The sequence below is a fragment of the Salvia hispanica genome, chromosome 4 (genome assembly GCF_023119035.1).
Source record: "Salvia hispanica cultivar TCC Black 2014 chromosome 4, UniMelb_Shisp_WGS_1.0, whole genome shotgun sequence".
NCBI classification, from domain to species: Eukaryota; Viridiplantae; Streptophyta; class Magnoliopsida; order Lamiales; family Lamiaceae; genus Salvia; species Salvia hispanica.
Genome location: NC_062968.1, coordinates 16,239,600 through 16,262,742, shown reverse-complemented (window position 1 = coordinate 16,262,742; position 23,143 = coordinate 16,239,600). Strand labels below are relative to the sequence as shown.

Genomic DNA, 23,143 nt, shown 5'->3' with positions numbered 1-23,143 from the left:
TCCTTTTCTATTTATTCTTGGATTAAATCCAAACCGGCCGGGTTTCCAAATAATAGAACTTCTCTCGAACATCTCTTGGGGATATAGTCAAACCACGCAGGCACACGATTCAATGTAATAATAAAACTGACACCATACTAGTTATTAATTACCACTATCCAAGATATCAGGAATATTGGGTTGTGAAAAACCCGCACCTATTGATAAGTCAAAACAGCGTATGATTAAATAACGTGGTCCTATATTATTACAAAGATTAGGAAATATTAAATCTCCAAGACATCGTCTTACAGTAGATAGCAACAAAGATGTGTCTATACTTTAGATCCATTCAATGCTATACCACACCAGTGTCACTAGTCATTCTCAAGGTAAAGACGACTTTCGGATGGACACTGCAACCTTTCACGATAGGTAGCCAAAGCCTATCTAGGTTGTGAAAAAGTTTTACTTCTACAAGGTACCGATTGGGTCACCTACTGTGATGACCTGTTCCACGACCCAACCTTCAATGTAGAAGACTTAGACTGATTTTACTTTCCGGCGCTTTAATTATATAATTTAATATATAGTTAAATACGGTCAATACCCATTAAAGTAAAATACACAGTATGAAGAAAACATTTATTATTCTCATTAAATGAAGAGTGTTTACAATATACAAGCAATTTATCAAATTCAAAATAAACTCGAAAAATGTTTTTTAGTATATATGTTCCAACACATATAAGATAAACCAATCAAAGCTATCCCCGATCAAAGATTGACAATAATTAAGGTAACGGCCAATTGGTCGAACAAAAGTTCAAGAAATATCAAGTGGAAACGAGTTCTGAACATTAAACATAAAAAGAACTACATAAAAGTCAAATACTATCAAACCTCAAAATTCTATTGTTTAGCAATCCATAGACAGACGAACTTTAACAATAATTAAAGTATGAGACATGAAATAAACAAACAAAACCCAAGGATGAATCTTGAAGTCTCCATGCTCCTCTTGCCTTGCTTCAATCTCCAAGAATGGTGATGGAATGATGGATGGAGGAATTAGGGTTGGAGAATGGAGGATGGAGGGGGAGCCATGAAGGCTCCCCTTTTGGGGGCTATGGAAGGGTTTTATTTTATGAATAAGGTTATAGGGTATATATAGGCTTGAGAAGGATTTAAATTTGGTAATAAGTTTCCTCCAAGCATTAGGAAAGATGTAATTTTCGTTCCCCATAGTAGAAGGAAAAGATTTGGCTTCACAAGGTAATATCTTCTTTCCTTCTTCAAATTTCCGCCTAGACTGCAGCTGGCAGCTTTGCGCGACTTTGGTAGAACGGACATAACTCTCTCCATAGAACTCTGATTGATGTAATTCTTATACCATCTTGAAGATCTTTTCAAGACGAAGAGAATGGTGTGTAGAACGCCCTGATCGGACTTCAGGATCGCCAGAAAATTGAGTTTGAGAAAAGATGGTCAATCATCCTCCTAAATCAACTTAAACACTATGTAAACTTAGGCAAAACTAGGAGCAAGTTCTAGACTATAATGTTGTGATCAATAGATTATTAGACTATAATATTGCATTATTAGTCGGTGTACATTATTAGAATGAAAATCTACATTATTAGATTATAATGTTACATTATTAGTCGGTGTACATTATTAGAATGAAAATGTGTATTATTAAATAACACGTGTCATTAATCTAATCGTTAAATGACAAAATTATAGAACTGAAATTCAATTAAATGTTTGAACAATATATAGAAAAAGGATATGAATACATCCTTATATCACCTATTCTCCTAATTTTTAACCACACATGTTAACATTGATATGTTAACCGAGTTTCGAATAAAGCCAAATAGAAATAATTCTCACACATTATTTCTCACAGCCACATCTTTTTGGAAGAGGAAGAATAGTACATGGTCCCATTTTTTTTATTGGGAACCTGCAATTATTACTCCCTCAGAAGTCAATAGTTTGAATTTAACAAGATAATATCTAGAGGGTTTATTGAGAAAATATAAAATATGAGAGATTGTAATAAAATAGAATAGTGTAGGTAATTGGATTTAAATTAAATTATTTCTCACAAAATCCTCTTAACTTAAATTATCTACACCAAATTACAAGTACTTTTATAAGGATTCTTAATTGTATATGTGTTCATATGTGGTTGTTTTTTGCGAGTACTCCGTATTTAACAATACTATAAGATATAAGATTCAAAATATTTGTTTGTTTCGAGTGTGATAATATTATGTCCATAATATTTATGAAGATATTTTATTTGATGACTACGGAAGGAAGACATTATGGGTAAAACATAATGACATATATAGTAGACTCAAATAAAAATTACACTTGATATTCTCTATTACTATTTTTGCATGTAGGGCTGGGTAAATATATTGAAAAAACAGTATATCGATCGTATCGTATTGAAAAATATCGACAGACGACATATATCAAATTTTCGGTATACCGAAACTTTCGGTACGATACAATACCGTATCGAAAGTTTTCGGTATGATAACGATATGAATTTTCTTATACCGCGATATGCTGTTTTATATCGAATAGACGGTATATATCGATATTATCGGTATACCGAAATATATCGAAAATCAATACGTATCGAGTTATCGATACATATCGTTTATACCATTTATACCGATGATGATGATGATGATAATAATAATAATAATAATAATAATAATAATAACAACAACAACAACAACAACAACAACAACAATAATAATAATAATAATAATATAATTTATATTTTTAAGATTAAAAGTTTAAATCATAAATATATCCATATAAATTAATTATATATATTTTGATTATGAAGATGTGGACAATGTTTATTTTATTATGTAAAAATTATATTAATTTTGGTTTTATTTTTCACTTTTAAAATTATAATTTTTGGTATAAAGGTATTCGAAATGGTATAAAATTTCAGTATATCGTACGAAGTATCGATATACCGTTCAGAACAGTATGCCGAAGTTTCGTACGATACACCGAAATTTTGAAACGGTAACGGTATAGTTTTTTTTCCATACCGAAATTTCGGTATGCCGAAATTTCGGTATGATAACGAAACAAAATTTTTGATACGATATATCGTATCGACCCAGCCCTATCTATTTGTATGAAGTTGGCATGCTACTCCTATTACATAATAAGATTGAATACATTCTGTCTGAAGTATAACATGTTAGAATAATTGAGTGAACAATTACATAAACTTCTCTACGATGATTAAACAAGAACAACGGAGAGGGAGCACAAACTGTAAAGCGGAAGCCTACAGATAAGGCTAATTTCATGCATTGGTTATAAGGATAAATTCTGCGATTTCCTAGGTCTAACAAACCTTTTTGAGCCAGGTGTGTAGAGAAAATGCCAGCCCCAGGAGGATTACAGAGATCGCCTGGTGAAGGAAGCTGGCAATGAAAATTGAGCAGAAGGATGAAGAGCCACTAGACTGAGGAGCATCGATTGGAGGGCAAAATAGGAATCACAAGAACAGTCTAGAAGCTCTATCCGCTATAAAAAAGGAGCACACAATTTACATGAAGAATATACTTGATCATCACTTTTTCCAGCTCTTAGCTTAGTTTTTTTTCTACTTTTTCTACACACTCACTTGGGGGAAAGTTTAGGGGGGTTCTCGTTTCGTCGGAAGTTTGGGTGCAACACCGTCTCTACGGAGGCGAAGAAACCATCGTCTTTAATTTTCTGTCTACTTTTGGTACTCGCCGAGTCCTCGTTGTTCGAGGCTCGGCTTTGGTGTTGTTTCTATCGTTCGATATCTCGTATTTTACAATGGATATGACTGTTTATGTTTGGTTTATCTTATTGTGTTGTTTTGGGTTTGATTTGCTGATCTTTGTTGGTTGATCTGAGTTTGAAGCTGTTTTATAAGAAATCTGTTTTTGATCGGTTAAATCTACGTAGATCAGTGAGGATCGGAGATGGTAATGGTGTTTGGTTGTTGTGGATGGCTTGGATCCGGAGTGGATTAAGCGTCCCGTGGTTGGATCTGCTTGTTTGTGTTTCATTTAGTTGTTTAAATTCTGTATTCTCGTTTTACCTCGTCTAGTAGTCGTAGATCTGCCTTAGTTTTAACTGTTCTTCGATTTTGTCGCTTTTAATTACGTCTACTTGCTTTGATCTTCGTTCTTGCTCTGTTTTAACTGGTTGTTTCATGATAAATGTTGGAGAAGATGATGTCGCTGTTAGTTAGTCCTTTAGTTAGTTATTTTGCAGCTTTTCAATCGTACTCTACCTTTTCAGAAAATGGTCCCCACATTCAGTTGCTTTCTCAGGTCTAGGTAAATTTAGGAAACTGTTCGTTCGATCTAGCAATTGTCTCGCTCTATTTCCCTTAATATGCATGTTTTTAAATTTCTGCCTAGATCTAGTTGTTAGAGTAGCATATTTCAATTACCAAGTCTAGGAATTAAAGCTCAACCCTAAAATTGCGTGGCAGCAGCCAACAAAAAAATATAGTCCCCGAGTCTTTGAACATGTTTACTTGCGCATTCATCTCTGTGGATTCGATCCCTACTTCCACGTACTAGTTTTCCTAGCTAAAGTGGGTTGAGGGTTTTTGAAGAGGGAGTTAAGGAAGTGATTGTGTGCCCGACGACAGGTAGCTCAAGGTTCTCTGAGTTCCTAGACCCAGTGTCTAGCGGATTTCCTGGACCGAGAGTTTTCTTCATTATTTTTAAGAACACGCTTTCGCTAACCATCATTAGCTTCTAAACAAGTACCGGCCAACTCTTCACCTACCTTGATTCATCTAGAATTAAACGGTGGAATTGTTAGAATTGCTTTGCAGCGACTATGGATCTTCCAAACGATCAGAGACATTCTTCGCAATAGTCTGCCGAGAGAATACAGAGATATCGAATGTTCTTCTTACGTCTAGGGACCATAACCTTTGCTTATATTTATATTAACTATAAACCCCTTTATTTTCTATTCGGTCCCTCATCAAATAGAAAATCCTATATGGTATCTACACTTATTTCCATAACAAATAAATACACTTTAGCCCAAACTTTAATCTTTAATAGATCACTTTAATTGGGCAACTGAAATATAGCCATACACATTAAATTAGTCATGTCGAATCCCAAATTTCTAACAATCTCCCACTTGGGCAACACATGACACCGAATAAATGTGCACAAACCGAATGAGCGCTCAAATATGCTACTCCCTCCGTCCGCCATTAGGAGTCCCGGTCACTTTTGCGCACTCGTTTTATAAAAGTAATAAAAAGTTAAAGTGGAGAAATGGTAAAGTAAGGGAGAGAATAATACATTCACTATTTTTTCTCACTTTGTTTAGTTAGTTATTTTTACACGTTTTTTTTTTTAATTTTAAACAACTATAATAACAATTATTTATAAAAATCTTAAAGCATTTTATATTGTGAATCATACTTTATTCCAATAATAAATAATACTCCCTTCGTCCCGCTTTAGCAGTCCCATTGACTTTTCTGCCTTCTTTTTGTAAAAATGATAAAAAACAATTAAAGAGGAGAAATGGTAAATTAAGAGAGAGAATAATATAGAGAAGAGTCTTATCTACATTATTGTCTCTCTTACTTTACCATTTCTCCACTTTAACTATTTTTTATCATTTCTACAAAAAGAGGGCAGAAAAGTCAATGGGACTGCTAAAGCGGGACGGAGGGAGTAACAAATAACTATAATCTATAATTACAATATATTAGTAATAAATAAATTACTAGTATATTGTTTATAATTGTTAGATATTATTATTGAATTAAGTAGAAAGTGATGTTTCTATATTTAGAAATGTATCATTTAGAATGAGACATCAAAATATGTCACTTAGAGTGGGGTAATTACAATTTACATACAAAATGTTTCTCTAATGTTTCAATTGAGTATAAAATGTTTTAAGTTAACAAATATCATACAAAAAGTTTAATTAGTGTTACGAATTAGTACATTCCATCTAAAATCACTAACACTATTATTTTTTCTTATTTTTCTCCAAAATTATGCCTAAAAAACATGATATTATTTCTCTAAATAATACCTTATGCATTGCCATATGGGCATTTTATCAAGCAATGAATTCACATTTAACTTTCAGCTAATATTTGTAGTTAATTTTAGAGTCGAAAAGGATGAAAAATAAGAAAAAGTAATGATGTTAGTGATTTTTAGACGGAATGTACTAATTTGAAACACTAATCAAACTTTTTGTATGATATTTGTTACCTTAAAACATTTTGTAATCAATTGAAACATTGACGAAACATTTTGTATATAAGGTGTAATTACCCCCACTTAGAGTGGGACGGGGGAGTATTAATTATAATAATCTTGTTGCAATTATTATGTTATAAACTAATAAAGAAAATCGTAATCTAATTATTATAATTATGTACCATAGTAATAAATATAATAAGAATTTATTATAATTTCGTAAACTAAATTTCTATTGGGTCGAGCTTTACGCAACTTGAAACTAAATGTAGTGATTAGGGCTGGGGAAAAATACCGAAAAAATGATATATCTCTCGTATCGTATTGAAAAATATCAAAAAATTATCGAATTTTCGATATATCGTAATTTTCGATACGATACGATATCGTATCGTAAGTTTTCGATACGATAACGATATGAATTTTCTTATATCGCGATATATCGTTTTATATCGAAAATACGATATATATCGAAAATTTTCGATATATCGATATTTTCGATATATATCGATATTTTATTTTCGATATATATCAATATTTAACGATATATCGAATTTCGGTACGATATATCGAAATATCGATACGATAACGATATGAAATTTTTTTATATCGAAAGTTCGATAATTTCGATATATCGAAACTTTCGATACGATAACGATATGAAATTCTTTCATATCGATATTTTCGATACGATACACGATACAACGTTTTCGATACGATATATCGTATCGACCCACCCCTAACAATGATACTACCCTCTCCCATGCATATTTCATTACACAACAAAAACAAAACCATCATTTCTCTCTAAATCAAATCTACTATATATATCTCCTCATTCTCTCTAACTCACCACGACACCATCATCCTCACCATCTATATTTACATATTATTAATTTTCTCTCATATAATATTGAGGGAATAGATATGACAGCATTCGCGTGCATGGTGATAGTGCAGTTAGGGTATGTTGGTATGAATATCATAGCAAAATTGGCAATGAATACCGGAATGAGTCCTTTTGTGCTAGTCGCGTATCGCCAACTTTTCGCTACGCTTTCTATTCTTCCTCTTGCTTACTTCATAGATAGGTATCAATCTATCCATCCATGTATCTATCCATCCATATATCTGTGAGGCACACACATTGCAAAGGTATCACGTGATCTACACCAGGCGATGTATAAATTAAGGTTGCTCATGGAATATCTGTCCGCAAACCAGATACACTCCTACATATACATACATAATTAAATTAAGGTTGTTCATTTTATTACTAGTAGTACTATATTTATTAGGTAATGTAGAATTAACATAAATAATATTTTTTTGAGTAGTTATGATTAAATTTTCATAACTAACTTTTAGCATATGTTGGATTTACATATTAACTCAACAAAAACTTTTTTCTTCGGTTATATTATAATGTGAATTTGACTGCCAATTTTTGCAGGAATAATCGCCCTAAAATGACACGAGGTATCTTATTCCAGATCTTCTTATGCTCCATATCTGGGTGAGTGGAAAACAAGGCTCATATATATTTTAAAAAAAAATTGAACATCTGAAAATAGGGCTTATCTTATGGTGCAGAGTGACAGTGAATCAAATCACATATTTCGTGGGACTCAAGAATTCAACTCCAACAATCGCATGCGCGTTAACCAACATTCATCCCGTGGTCACCTTTATCATGGCCGTCGCCTTTCGGTAATTATCTATCCAACCCTAACCCTCTAAATTCATTCTGGTTTCAGGTTCCACTGACATGCCTATATGTGACAGACTGGAAAAGATAGGCGTGAAGACCAGGGGAGAGCAAGCAAAAATACTGAGGACGGTGTTGTGCGTAGGAGGAGCCCTGTTTTTGTCGTTTTACTCCGGACCAGTTGTCAACAATGGAGAATCCACCATTCACTGGAAATTTGCAGAGAGAAGTGCTCCAAGCAACACCCATCCCAGTTTAATTCTAGGCCCTTTTCTCTTCATTCTCAGTGCTGTTTCTTGGGCTGTCTACTTGATCATCCAAGTAATCAATCTCATCTTAATGTCTATTGTTTTATCAACTCAAAAAACTAGAACACTAATATAATTAAATTGCAGGCAAAAGTAAGCAAAAACTACAATGTTCCCTACTCAAGCACGGCCATAATGTGCGCAATGGCAACCGTCCAGTGTGTGGCCGTGGCCTTCGCCATGGAGCCTAAATTATCTGCTCGGTCCCTTAACTCCGAACTTAGGCTCGTCTCATCCATCTACTCGGTATAATAATAACATTCTCTCATTTCATCATCATCTACATTTAGTTACAAAGTACTAATATTATGTTTGCATGGAGTAATGTGCTCAACAGTGGCATTTTGCCTAATGGCATGGTGCATAGACAGGAAAGGCCCTGTATGCGTATCTGTGTCTAGCCCTTTGCTAATTGTGATGGTAGCCATCGTCAGTATGGTTGTACTTGACGAAAAGATCTACGTTGGAACGTAAGTCTAATTTATTTACGATTTTAGTCTGGAATATTATGTTTGGTACATTCGTGTCTTTAACTATAAGTCTATAACTAACCGATTTTTGCAGAGTTGTTGGATCTTTGCTGATTATTTGTGGACTGTACGGAGTGCTGTGGGGCAAGAATATGGAGACCGATGTTTATGAAGCGCGGAAGGAGATGGCTGAGCACATATGACATGAAAATGGAATCACTCTCGCAAAGTCTGGATGCATTTAGCAGATATTCTCCACTGGTACGATATTCTCCATTCATCTTGTGTCACAGACCTAGAATTCAACAATTTTGAACGGCAAATTTTTACATTTAAATTCAATTTGGATGGTAATTGATCTCCATTCTGAATTCATATAATTAATACTCCGAATGACAATCCAAATTAATAGCTACTCTAATTTCAGAACAAATAAACTAAATATAATCCACAAATCACCTAAAGTAAGTTCTTAAAAGCAGTTTAGCTTGAAAAAATAAAATAAAGTATCAAGTCCCAATTCACTATCCCTAAATAAGTGGTCATCTAATAATTGAAAAAATAACACATATTTCTTTACGGAAAATTTTAATAATATTTAAATTCAATTTGGATGGTAATTGAATTAAATAGTAGTAAAAAAATTTGTTGGACTATAGGTGTTTGACGCAAGATGAGTGGCGAAAGAATTGTCCAAATTGCCCTTTCAAGACCTTAAGTGCATTTTCATCCAGAAAAAGTTCAAAGTACCTCAAATGATAATGACTTGTAGTTGACGGACCTAAAATGATATTTTCAAAATTCACGGACCTAAAATAATACTTTGGCAAAGTTTGTGGACCTAAAAAAGTTGTTCCCTTTTTAGAGAAAGGAAAAAAGAAGGTAAAGTAGGGGAGAATAAAAAAAGAAGAGGTTAAGGCCATCTACAGTGGGACGGACGATGCATCGTCCGTCACTGCAGCATCGCGGATGATAAGTTAACCATCGTCTGCGCCCGATCGATCGTCCGCGGACGAAATGTGGACGATGCTCATCGTCCGTCGCATCGTCCGCCACGATGCGACGCTTTTTTGATTTTTAATTTAATTTTATTTAATTTTCAAAACCTATATATATTCTCACTCTTTTCACTCATTTTTCACTTCTTTCACTCTCAAATTCACACTACATATTCTACACTTCAAACAAAATGAATCCCGGAGAATACCCAAGTCCGAATAGTCCGATGTTCTGTGGTGCACGATGGCCGGGTACAGAACCCGACGAATACTGGCCATTCGACACCAACGCCCAGTACGATCACGAGTTCAGCACGGACTCGTACAGGCTGTCAGACATGCAGCCTTCTCCGAACCGCACACCCACTGCCGCCGCCGCCGCCGCTCCATCCGCTGCCGCCGCCACCGCCGTGTCGGGCTCCGCCACCAAGAAGAGGTGGCCCAAGGCACGAGCCCAGAAGTTGCCGCAAACGGTGGTGTGTGAAGAGTTCGCCCCGGGAAGGACGAACTACGCCGCGTACGAATTCTTCGTCTTGACAAGATGTTGGATTGATGTGTCAGAGGATCCGATGTTCGCCAACAACTAGAAGGTTACGGCATATTGGGAGCGCATCACCGAAAAATACAATGAGGCCAAGCCGCCCCACGCCTACATGCGCCATAGGGAGCAGCTACGCAAGCACTGGGATCAAATCAAGAAGCAAGTCAATCTGTTCGCGGGGGAGTACGAGAAGTGCGAGAGGGAGTAGGCCAGCGGCGAGAGTCTGTCGGATGTGCGCGACAAAGCGGTGAGATCGTACACATCATTGTACGGCGAGTTCAAGCACTACCAGTCCTAGACGATCTTGAAGGAGAAGCAGAAGTTCGTTGGTGGTATGATTCCACAATCGACGGCGGTGAAGAAGAGGGCGTCGAAGCGCACCTTCGCTGATTATACAAGCAGCGAGAGCGGCGCGTCTCCAATGGACCTCAATAATCCGGTGTTCGAGGATGAGAGTTCCGGCACTCCGATATCCCGGCGTCCCCTTGGCATCAAGGCTGCCATGGCCAAGGGCAAGGCGACCACATCCGCCGCGGTGCCGCCTGACCATGCCGCAAGCCCGGCCCCAAGCTCGACTCCGAGCGCGACCCCAACCGAGACTTCAGCTGCGTCCCATGCCTACACCGATTTGGTGGCCTCCTCTGACTATAGGACGTTGTTGGACGCGCACAACGCCCTGATGCAGGCGACCAACCCGACTCAAATCGAAGGCATCCAGCGGATGATCGATGGCCTCAGCCGCAGATTGGGACTACTCTAGATCGGATTTAGTGCACTTTTTTTATAATTTCTTTTGTAACTTTTTTTTTTAATTTCTTAGTTTGTAACTTTTTTTTAATTTCTTATTTTGTAACTTTTTTTTAATTAAGTAAATGTAGGATTTGCCTTAATTGTGTTGTTTTTATTTATTTATTTTTCTTGATATATTTGCATAAATTGTATAAATACAAAATAGAAGTAAAATGCTTGGCGTGGCTTAGGGCGGGCTATAGTCCGCCCATTGCAGGTGGAAGTGGCGGAGGATAAAATGCTGACGTGGCGGTGCATAGGGCGTCGCTTAGGGCGGGCTATAGTCCATCCCACTGTGGATGCCCTAATAAATGTTGGATATAAGTTATAAATACGTTAAAAAATGCGGGTATCAATTTATGAGAAACTTTCTATTTTGGATGGGACTATTTTTTAAGGATGAACTGAAATGGAGAGAATGAGAAAATGTTTTCATGGACGGACTCCGTCCCTCTCTAAGTGGAGCATTTCTATTCTGGCACGAGATTTTATATAGTTTTGTTTTGAGTTAAGTGGAGAGAATAAATTAAGAGAGAGAAAAAAATTAGGGAGTGGACGTTTCTATTTTTAGGAGTAAGACATTCCAAAAAAGAAAATAGTTCACTTAAAGTGGGATGAAGGGAGTAGAATTTAGTAAATACTAGTAATACACGATAAGCCATGATATATCAACAAAATACTAAATCTTAGTGTGGACTAAATCAATTGTACCTAATCTTTCATAAATGAACACCAATAGTCCCTGAATTTTTTATAGCATTTTTGTTACATAAGAATCATATTTTTAGTACCTGATGCTGATTTTCACCCAAAATATCCTCTAAAAACACATTTTCACATTTTGCCTTAGAAAGCATTTATGGGCATACACAAAACAAAAGGACCTAATATTATAAATATCTTCTCTCTTTCTCCTTTTCTTCTTCTTCCTGAAATAGAGTATAAAACAATTGAATATTTTTAATTAGGAAATTTGTCCTTAATTTATAAAATAAAAACAATTTGAATGTCAAATAGCTCCTTTTTCTTCCCTAAAATGATACTCCTTCCGTCCACCAATAAACTTCTTTATTTGCCATTTCTATCCGTCCACCAATAAACTTTTCATTTAATTTTTACTACTTTTGGTAACGGACCCTATATTCCACTAACCTTTTCTCACTCATATTTCCATTAACTTTTTCAACCAGCTTTGTAACAGCCCGACATTTTAGGGTATAATAAATACGGTGATCGCTACCTAGGCGGACTTAAAAGCAACGAGAACATAGGCTAGGGTTTCATTTAAAGGGTTTTGACCAAGGTATTTAATGAACTGTTAAAACAATAAGTCAACGGCTTAATCAAGAAAATCAAAGATGAATAGATATCGTAAATTATGCTCAAAAGACAAGGGTTTAATGGGAAATTCGTACCTTTCATTCTATTATATGGCTATGAAGCCGTCTTCACTCTTTTCTGTCCTTATTGCGTGAATATATTTACTCGTTCTATTATCCTCCAAGTGTTTTCCACCTTATGGTGCAATCTTATCATGTTCTCTGTTTTCCTAACAACTGTTTTGTGTGGTCTTTCTTTAGACCCTACTTGTGAATGAGTTAAAAAAAAATTTTCTTCCTTTCAAGTACCCTATCACCATCTTGAGATTTTAAATTAAGTACGCTAACAATTCGAGTGCGATAAATCAGAATGCCGCCTAGACGCAACGTGAGGAACGAGGAACCATCTTCCCATGCTTCGGAAGAGCAAAGCGTGACGCAACCAAGACCGCCGTCACCACCACCACTACCTCCACGAGTAGATAGGGAAGTCGTGAAGCTTTTCCTTGACCAAAAGCCTTCTACCTTCGATGGAATGGGCGAACCTGCGAAAGCCGAAACTTGGATACGAGCCTTAGAGCGCATCTTCCGAACCTTAGTGTGCAACGACGCGGAGAAGATGATCTGCGTGACGCATCAGCTGACCGGATCCGCCGATTTTTGGTGGGACACCAAACTGAAGACCATGCCCCAGGATCGCATAGACGGGATGACTTGGGAGGAGTTCAAGACAGAAGTTTACGATAAGTACGTACCTAAGAGCTACCGCAAGGCGAAAGCAGCCGAGTTTCACAACCTCACCCAAGGACGTCTGTCCGTAACCGAGTATGACCGTGCACTTTGTGACATGACCCGCTATGTGCCGGAACAGACCGATACCGATGAGAAGCTGGCTGATAAGTTTCGTGAGGGCCTTAGGCACGAGATTAGGATGGCGTTAGCAGTCCGCGGAACCCTTACGTACGCCGAGGCGCTAGCTCTCGCCTTGGATGTAGAGGCAGCAATGCCAAAGGAGAAGAGTGCGGGGAACACCGCGATGACATTACCCCCGCCACATCCTAACCATGACAAGAGGAGATGGGAGGAGAGTAGGATCCACCATGACAATAAGCGATACCGTCCCAACGGAGGAGGACAGACTTCGTTCAATCCGAGGAGCGACCCCCGTGCCAGACCACCTCAGTGTAACGTTTGCGCCAAGTACCATTTCGGGCAGTGTAGAGGACCGAACTCGAATAGATGCTTCAACTGTGGAGGAAACGGGTACTTCTCGAGGGAGTGTCCGAGCAAGGGAAACGGACCAAGGCAGAACCATCAGGGTTTCCGTCAGCAGCCGAGAGCGCCACCTACGAGCTCGGGAGCAAACCCGAATCAGCAACTGCGGCTGCAGCAGCCTGTCCGCCCAAGACTTCCAGCCCCGGCTAGAGCGTACGCTATAGAGCAGAAGCAGCCCAAGGTCGAGCAAGGAAAGCCCGAGAGTGGAAATCTAGCAGGTATAGGCGAAATCCTTGATACCCCTATCGTTGTTTTGTTTGATACGGGCACATCGCATTCGTTCATCTCTGAGTTGTGTGTGCATACCCTAAGCTTGCCTACTAGGAAGTCCGAACATAAAATGATGGTGTCCTCACCAGCAGGAGAAATGATAGAGATCTCTCGTTTTTGCTTGAACGTAGAAATCGTACTAGGAGAACTTAAGTTAGTTGCTCACGACCTGCGAGTTATGGCGATGAGAGACGTTGACGTGATCTTAGGAATGGATTGGTTAACTGCGAACTTCGCGACGATTAGTTATAAGAAGCGACAGATAACCCTGCAAACCCCGGGTATGGAACCCGCCGTGTACCACGGAATCTCGATGAACCGACGACTCGCTGTAGTCTCTGCGTTACAAGCCACCGCCATGTTGAGGAAAGGACGCCCGGCCTACCATGTCTATCTCCGCGGAGAAGAGAAGGAGGAAGCGAGGCTCGAAGACGTTGCTGTCGTACGCGATTTTCCCGATGTCTTTCCCGAGGAGTTACCTAGACCGCCGCCCGATAGGCAGTTAGAATTTATGATCGATCTCGAACCTGGAGCCGCCCCCATATCGAAGGCGCCGTACCGCATGGCACCTAAGGAGTTAGAGGAGTTAAAGATTCAGCTGCAAGAGCTCATGGATTTAGGATTCGTTAGGCCCAGTGTTTCGCCATGGGGCGCACCGGTGCTCTTCGTTAAGAAGAAAGATGGGTCAATGAGAATGTGTATTGACTATAGAGAGTTGAACAAATTGACCCTCAAGAACAAATACTCTTTGCCGAGGATAGATGACCTGTTCGACCAACTCCGAGGAGCCGGAGTGTTCTCTAAGATGGACTTGAAGTCCGGATACCACCAGCTGAAAGTGCGAAAGGAGGATATCCCTAAGACCGCATTCCGTACCAGATATGGTCATTATGAGTTCGTTGTGATGCCGTTCGGTCTGACGAACGCCCTAGCCGTGTTTATGGATTTGATGAACCGCGTTTTCCACCCGTACCTAGATACGTTCGTCTTAGTTTTCATAGATGACATCTTAGTCTACTCGAAGGACGAGAAGGAGCACGCGGAACACCTACGGATCGCGCTGGAAACGTTGAGGAAGGAGAAGCTGTACGCCAAATTCAGCAAGTGTGAATTCTGGTTGAAGGAAGTCAACTTTTTAGGACACATTGTGTCAGCAGAGGGAATCCGAGTGGACCCCGCTAAGGTCGAGGCGGTACAACAGTGGAAGTCGCCATCGACGCAGAACGAGATTCGGAGTTTCCTGGGTTTGGCAGGATACTACCGAAGGTTCATAGAAGGATTCTCTAAGATAGCGAGACCAATGACCCAACAGCTCAAGAAAGGAATCAAGGTGAATTGGACGCCGGAGTGTGAAGCGAGCTTCCAACTTTTGAAGGAGAAATTGACCACCGCACCAGTGTTAGCTGTGCCAGAGCTTGGAGTCGACTACGTAGTTTACACCGACGCTTCGAAAGTCGGATTAGGATGCGTGTTGATGCAGAACAACAAGGTGATCGCTTACGCGTCGCGACAGTTGAAACCGCACGAGTTGAACTACCCTACCCACGATTTAGAGTTAGCCGCTGTAGTGCATGCCCTAAAGATTTGGAGGCACCATCTCTACGGAGTTAGGTGTGAAATCTTTACGGACCATAAGAGTTTGAAGTACTTCTTCGAGCAGAAGGACCTGAACATGCGACAACGGAGATGGCTCGAGCTAGTGAAGGATTACGATTGTGGTATCAACTACCACCCCGGCAAGGCAAACGTAGTAGCAGACGCTTTAAGCCGTAGAGACCATTCGCAACTCGCCGTCTTTCTGACAGCCGAGGAGAGCCTAGTGCGAGAGTTGAGTAAGTTGCGGATAGAAGTAGTTAGAACACCCGATACCGTGAAAGGTCGAATCGCCGCGTTAGTAGTAGAACCTGATCTAAGGACGAGGATCGTTGTAGCTCAACGGCTAGATGAGAAATTGGAGGAAATTCGAGTCGAAGTAAGAACCGGTGAGTCCGGACAGTTTGGCGAGGCTTCCGACAACACTCTCACCTTTGAAGGGAGACTGTGTGTACCAAACGATGAGAGTCTTAGGAACGAAATCTTGAGCGAAGCGCACGGAACCCCATACGCTGCTCACCCCGGGAGCACAAAGATGTACCAGGATCTGAAAAAGTCCTTTTGGTGGAACGGCATGAAGAGAGATGTCGCAGCTTTCGTGGAACGTTGCTTAGCCTGCCAACAGGTGAAAGCCTTACACCAACGACCGTACGGGAAGCTACAACCGCTTGAGATACCCGAGTGGAAGTGGGAGCACATCGCTATGGACTTCGTGACTGCGTTGCCGAAAACCCTTAAAGGGAACACCGCGATCTGGGTGATCATCGATCGGCTTACCAAGAGTGCGCATTTCATACCAATCCCCGTAACCCATGGATCGGATAGGCTAGCCCGAATCTACGTTCAGGAGATCGTGCGACTACATGGAGTCCCAGTGACAATTACGTCTGATCGTGACCCGAAGTTTACCTCGAAATTTTGGATTAGCTTACAACGCGAGCTTGGAACACGCTTAAACTTTAGTACCGCTTTTCACCCACAATCCGATGGACAATCCGAGAGGACGATACTAACTCTCGAGGACATGTTAAGAGCCGTGGTGCTCGACCGAGGCGGAAGTTGGGAGACCGCACTCCCTTTGATCGAGTTCGCCTACAACAACAGCTTTCAAGCCACGATCGGCATGGCGCCATACGAAGCACTCTATGGGAAGAAGTGTAGATCTCCGCTCTACTGGGATGAAGTTGGCGAACGAAGAGCGCTTGGACTCGATGCAGTCGAAGAAATGGTCGAAATCGTTCGACGAATCCGTGCGAGAATGAAAGAAGCCCAGGATAGGCAGAAGTCGTACGCCGACGTTCGATGGACGGACTTGCAGTTCCACGCTGGTGATAAATTTTTTTCTCAAAGTATCCACGTTTTATCGGGCCGTACGAAATTCTAGAAGGAGTAGGACCCGTAGCTTATAGATTAGCGTTGCCGCCCAGCCTTGGGAATGTGCACAACGTTTTTTATGTGTCGCAGTTGCGAAAATAAGTGTTCGATCCGAAGCATGTGATTCGTTACGAGGATATTGCTGTAAGCCCGGATCTGAGCTACGAGGAGCGACCCCAGATGATCTTGGATCGAAAGGTCCAAACCTTGAGGAATAAAACCACTGCCTTCGTGAAAATTCAATGGAGAAACCACGGGCCCGAGGAAGCCACGTGGGAGCGTGAGGATAAGATGATAGAGCTATACCCGGAACTCTTTCCGTAAAAGGTACCAAATTTCGGGACGAAATTTTTTTTAAGTGTGGTAGGATGTAACATCCCGGATTTTAGAACCCTAATTTTTGAGCCCTAGAATTAATTGTTGATGACGTGGCATCGAGGATGCTTTTATTTCATGAGTTGATATGGTCGATTTGAGTTAGGGTTTGTGTTGAAAGTTTGAAAAGTCAAACCTATTTAATTTAATGATGTGGCATGTGATATATTAAGTTATGAGACTATGTGGCAATTTAATTGTTTATGGGTGAGTGAGAATATTAGAGAAAATTTCTATAAATACTTATCACCCTAATTCTTGTAATTTTCGAACCCTAGACCCCTTGGAGAAAGAATTTCTATTTTTCCGGAATTTATTTAATCCTTGGGATATTTATCCAAATTAAATTCCAAGAGCCAATTATTTCCTTGTTTAGAGATGGAAAAATCGAGCCCCCTTATTCTTCTAGTGATTTTCGAAAATCACTATATTTGGGAAGGAAGGAATTGTTTTATTTTATTTGATTCCTTACTTGATTTCCTTCCATACCTAGAATTTAATTATTCTACCAAATCTTTCCATACTTCAAGAGATCTTGCCATACTTTATTCTAGTCAATATTCAAAAATTCATGCCTTATTTAAAAAGGCTAGAAATCGCCCCTTACCTTGTTGCATGGAGAATTTTCCTTATTTTTATTTTGCTCCATGATATTTTATTCTATATGGAAAAATACCAAAACAAAATCTTGGCTTTTTGGAAGGCCTAATTTTCGAAAATTATAGGGATTTGCCCTAGGATCTATTTTTGTTAATTCTTCTTCCCTACTTCACAATATTATTTTATTTATTTATTTAATTGGGAGAATGAGATCTTACCAAATATTCTATTCTAATTACCTAAAGATCTTGTGGAACTCTATAAATAAGAACCAAAACCCCAACCCTAGCCCCCATATTTTCGGCCCTCTCCCTCACACACACTCTCTCAATTTTTCTTCTACATTACTCCATTAATCCTTCATCCTTTGAGAAGAAATTGAAGTTTAATCTAAGAACTTTGAAGAATCAAGGCTATTACTTGTTTCTACCGATTGTTTTTCGCTAAAGAGGTATTTTTGTTTAAGAGTTATGCTTGTTCTCCTTCTACCTTTTCCTTTTCTTCTTCTAACCGATTAATCGGTCTTCTTGAACCCTCATGCATCTTAGTTGAGTGAAAGAGGGATGAAAAGGGATGTGGGAACATGTGTATGTGTGTGTGCCGTGAGTGTGTGTGTGGCGTGTGTGTGTGTGCCGCGTGTGTGTGTGTGTGTTGTTGTGTTGTGTAGTGTGTGTTTGATAGTTAAATAATCTTATGTGATAAACATGATCTTGGATAATTAGTAATGATAAGATAAATCGTTGGGAAGAGGGAAAAGTAATGAGACATGCATGAGTAAGAGTAGTATTGAACCTAATTTGTGATATGTGCCTATGTGATTAAAAGGTGAAACTTTGGTTGCGAAGCCGGATAACGGAAAAGCGAAACTACTTGAAAACTAAGCAATCGAGGTGGGCTTTACTCTAAAAACTCTCTTTTACTTTATCAAAATGTTGTTCGGAGTTATAAGGGTGGTTTAACTGTTATGCCATACCTATGTTTGTTTTTATGTGATATCTGATCTGCTTATACGAATTCGGGTCTGAGTATGGGCCGCAAGCTCTACCAGGCTGTGTACACAATGGGATCGAGAGCCGTCCTTGCTAGTCGGCCGGTCTCGTGGGCGAAAAGTGTGGCCACACTTTCGTCGCACCATGGAATGATTGTTAATTAATGATGAAAATGGGAGATTATTTTGACTGGCCAGTCTATGAAAATATATTTTGTGATACTCGTGATATTCCTTTTATAACTGCTTAAAACTCGAGTTCACTTGGTAAGGGTGGCATAACTTACAAAATGTTTTGACAACGAGCTCACTGAGTATTTCAAAATACTCAGCCCTGCATGTGTTTTCCTTATGTGCAGGTTGAATGACGACGAGTGGTGGCGGGTGTTGAGCAGCTTAATTAATTAATATGGATATGTTGAACTCTAAGTGTAGTTGTGTCACCATACATAGCTATGCTTCTCTCTTGGTCGTTTTCCGCTGAATTTTTGATACACTCTAGAATTTCTTTTTGGAATATTTGCATCTTGCCTTCGGTTTGAAGCCTTAGTCTTTTCTTGTGATTTTGACTTGGATATGATGTCGTACTCTTGAGATTTTGATCGTTATTTATGATATTTTTCTTCCTTTAATCTTCTAGGTTAAGTTGTTGCATTTAATACTCTGATATCTCCTTCAACTCTTTTGGTCAATACTCTTTAAATGAAACCCTAGCCTATGTTACTTCTTTGGAGTCGGTTTCGGGTAGCAGCCGCCGCATTTATTGTACCCTAGGAGGGCGGACTGTTACAATCATATTATCTTTCAATTTATTTGCTCAACACCGCCAACCGCTCATCGCTGCTCAACCTGCACATAGGGAAAACACATGCAGGGCTGAGTATTTTAAACATACTCAGTGACCTCATGCCAAAACATTTTTAGTAGATATGCCATCCTTACCATAGTGAACTCGAGTTTGCATTTATAAAAGAATATCATCGAGTATCACAAAATAATTTCATAGACTGGCCAGTCAAACAATTCCTCTCATTTTCTCAACAATCAACAATTCCATAGTGCGACGAAAGTGTGGCCACACTATTCGCCCACGAGACCGGCCGACTAGCAAGGACGGCTCCCGATCCTAACTGTGTACACTAGCCTGATAGGGTTTGCGGCCCTACTTAGACCCGAATTCGTTTTTATAGCCCTATAGCCTAATGGAGCGGACTCACAAACTAAACATCAGGCACACAACATAACCAAAACAATCACAGGCATGGCATAACATTTTAATTCACCCTTATAACACCATAATCAATATTTTGGTAATAAAAGAGTTTAGTGAATAAAGCCCACCTCGACTCCTTAGATCACAAGTACGTTCTTCCTCTTGCTATCACACCGAGAGCGCGAGTTATCACCTTTAATTTATGTGTATCACAAGTAAGTCTCAATCATCTACTCAAAAACATGCATGTTCCCAACGTTTTCCTTTTTCCCATCGATTAGTTTTATAACATCGTTCAAAAAAAACAAGGCATGATTATCATATCAATTTTATTCACACCACAACTCCCAATCTGACATCAAAACATGTCACGCATGAGTGTTTTACAACACACATCACACGCACACAGAAAACACACATGCACGCACACCGAGGCACGCACACACACACGATCCACACACACACATACGCATCCCATATTCATCAATTGTTTCCCCTTTCACTCAATCTATATGCATGAGGGTTCAAGAACACCGATTAATCGGTTAGATGAAGAAAGATTAATATAAAAATACCTTTTCTTGATAGAACGAACGGTAGAAACAAAGTAATAGCCTTGATTCTTCAAAGATTCTTGAGTTTCAACTTCAATTCTTCTCAAAAGATGAAGAAATATTGGAGAAAAGTAGAAGAAAATTGAGAGAGATGGGAGGCGTGAGTTGGGGAAGTGGGAGGCGTGTATTTTGTGATCTAGGGTTAGGGTTTTGTCTCTTATTTATAGAGTGCAAGATATAATCCCATAATTAAATAAATAAAAAGATTTGAGGAGATATGGGAGGAGATTGGCATTAATTCTGGTGAGAAATAAGGGGATTTCGAAATCTTAGGCTATTTAATTAGCCTATGATTTAATTTAAGTATTTCACGGAGTAGAATAAAATATTACGGAGCAGAATAAAAATAATAATCTCCCCAATTAAATAGGAAAAGTGACGATTTTTATTCCTCTCCCACAAGGAATTTAATTAATTTCTTAATCAAAATAGGATATGGCAAGATCTCCTTAGATATGGTAAGATATGCTAGAATATTTATATTTATTCATGGAAGAGAATAAATAAGGAATTAAATCATATAATAAAATAATTCCTTCTCCCATAAATAGGAGATTTTCGAAAATCTCCATATTATAAAGTGGGTTTTGAAAATTTCACAGAGGAAATAAGGAATAATCGGACTTTGGATTTAATTTGGATAAATATCCCAAGAGAATAATCAAATCCACGAAAAATAGAATTCCTTTCCAATAAATAGAAGTGGTTGATTCCAATTAAATAATGATGCTCCTATTTAATCTCACTCATCCCTTAGGAATAATTCACCACAATATTATTTCGCCCCGCATCAAAATATTCACATAATTACGTCACAAAATCCACCATTTTTAATTCCACTTCATCTTCACAACATATTTTCCACAATATTGAATTTTCAATAGCCACGTCATATAATCAACAAGTTTGACTATTCAACTCAAACTCAACTCCATATCGCAATTAGGTCACAAAGAATCATGCAATAAATCACTCATCATTTAATTCACATACTTCATAGCATTAAAACATTTAATGCAAAAATTTTATATCTCGAAAATTAGGTTTCGAAAAAGTGGGATGTTACAAGCTTTCTACTACATTTCTTAAAATCTCGAATTAAAATTCCTTTTTTATTGGTATAGAGTATAAAACAATTAATATCTTCTCTCACATTCTCTTCTTCTTTTCAGTATTTTATACATGCGTCTAATTTTCATTAATTCAATTGTGTAGTTTAATTCAACCAAAAAACAAACTAAATCCTCATTATTTAATAGAGAATACTCCTTCCGTTCCTGAAAATTTGTCACTTATTTTCATTTTTGTCCGTCCCTAAAAATTTGTCACCTTTCACTTTTACCATTTTTGGTAGTAGACCCCACATTCCACTAACTCATTCTCACTCACATTTTATTATAAAAATAATATATAAAAGTAGGACCAACATGCCACTAACTTTTTCAACCCACTTTCTACTACATTTCTTAAAACTCTTGCCGGGTCAAATGATGACAAATAATGAGGGACGGAGGGAGTAATTTTTATTATTCTATACTATTATTATTTATATTATTATTAGGATGTTATAATTCAGACTCCCTCCGTCCCATCTAAGTTGGTTCACTTCTTTTGGACATAGAGATTAAGAAATTGAGTTGAATGAGTTAAATGATACTCCCTCCTTCCACTAATTATAATAATCTTGTTGCAATTATTATGTTGTAAACTAATAAAGAAAATCGTAATCTAATTATTATAATTATGTACCATAGTAATAAATATAATAAGAATTTATTGTAATTTGGTAAACTAAAATTCTATTGGGTCGACCTTACGCAACTTGAAACAAAATGCAGTGCACATCAGAAGTTGATACTTGAAATAGAAGCAGAAATATACTCCATGTCCAACTAGAAATGAAACGTTTTCATTTTTGGGTCGTCCCATTAAAAATGAAACGTTTCTTAAAATAGAAATAATTTTATCTCTACTTTTCTCTCTCTTCTTTAACTTACAAAACAACACTACATAAAATCTTGTGCAAAACAGCAAACGTTTCATATTTATTGGGACGGAGGGAGTAGAAATGAGTTCACAATTATTTCAATATTGTTTTAAAAAAAGCACAACCAACCAACCAACCAACAAGGCAAGAGGAGAAATGGAAGAATGCAATTTGATTATTGCAAGACGTCTGCATGTAGGCCTGGCAAATCGGGTACGCGCGGATACTCGATTCAAAAATTTCGGTTATCCGATCCCGAATTTCCAATAATCTAATATTCGATACCCGATCTGAAATTATTTTTTCGGGTACCCAGATACCCGACTCGGGTATCCAGTCCCGATTGTAGATTTTTTTAAATATTTTTTTATTATTTTTTTAAGAAAATTAACTACTACAAATTTTTGGAAATACAAACTTGTAGTTCGAATTAGATACAAACTAAAAGTAGTTCG

At 38.3% G+C, this 23,143-nt stretch overlaps 1 protein-coding gene across 1 annotated transcript; it reads left to right on the top strand.

Annotated features, from left to right (window-relative positions):
* Positions 1–1,063: 1,063 nt before the first annotated feature.
* LOC125220470 (WAT1-related protein At1g09380-like) lies at positions 1,064–8,955 on the top strand. The gene is given in 7 exon segments (XM_048122641.1): positions 1,064–1,135; positions 7,185–7,357; positions 7,720–7,782; positions 7,860–7,976; positions 8,052–8,295; positions 8,370–8,752; positions 8,847–8,955. Coding segments are annotated over 7 exon segments (1,161 nt in total).
* Positions 8,956–23,143: the final 14,188 nt, after the last annotated feature.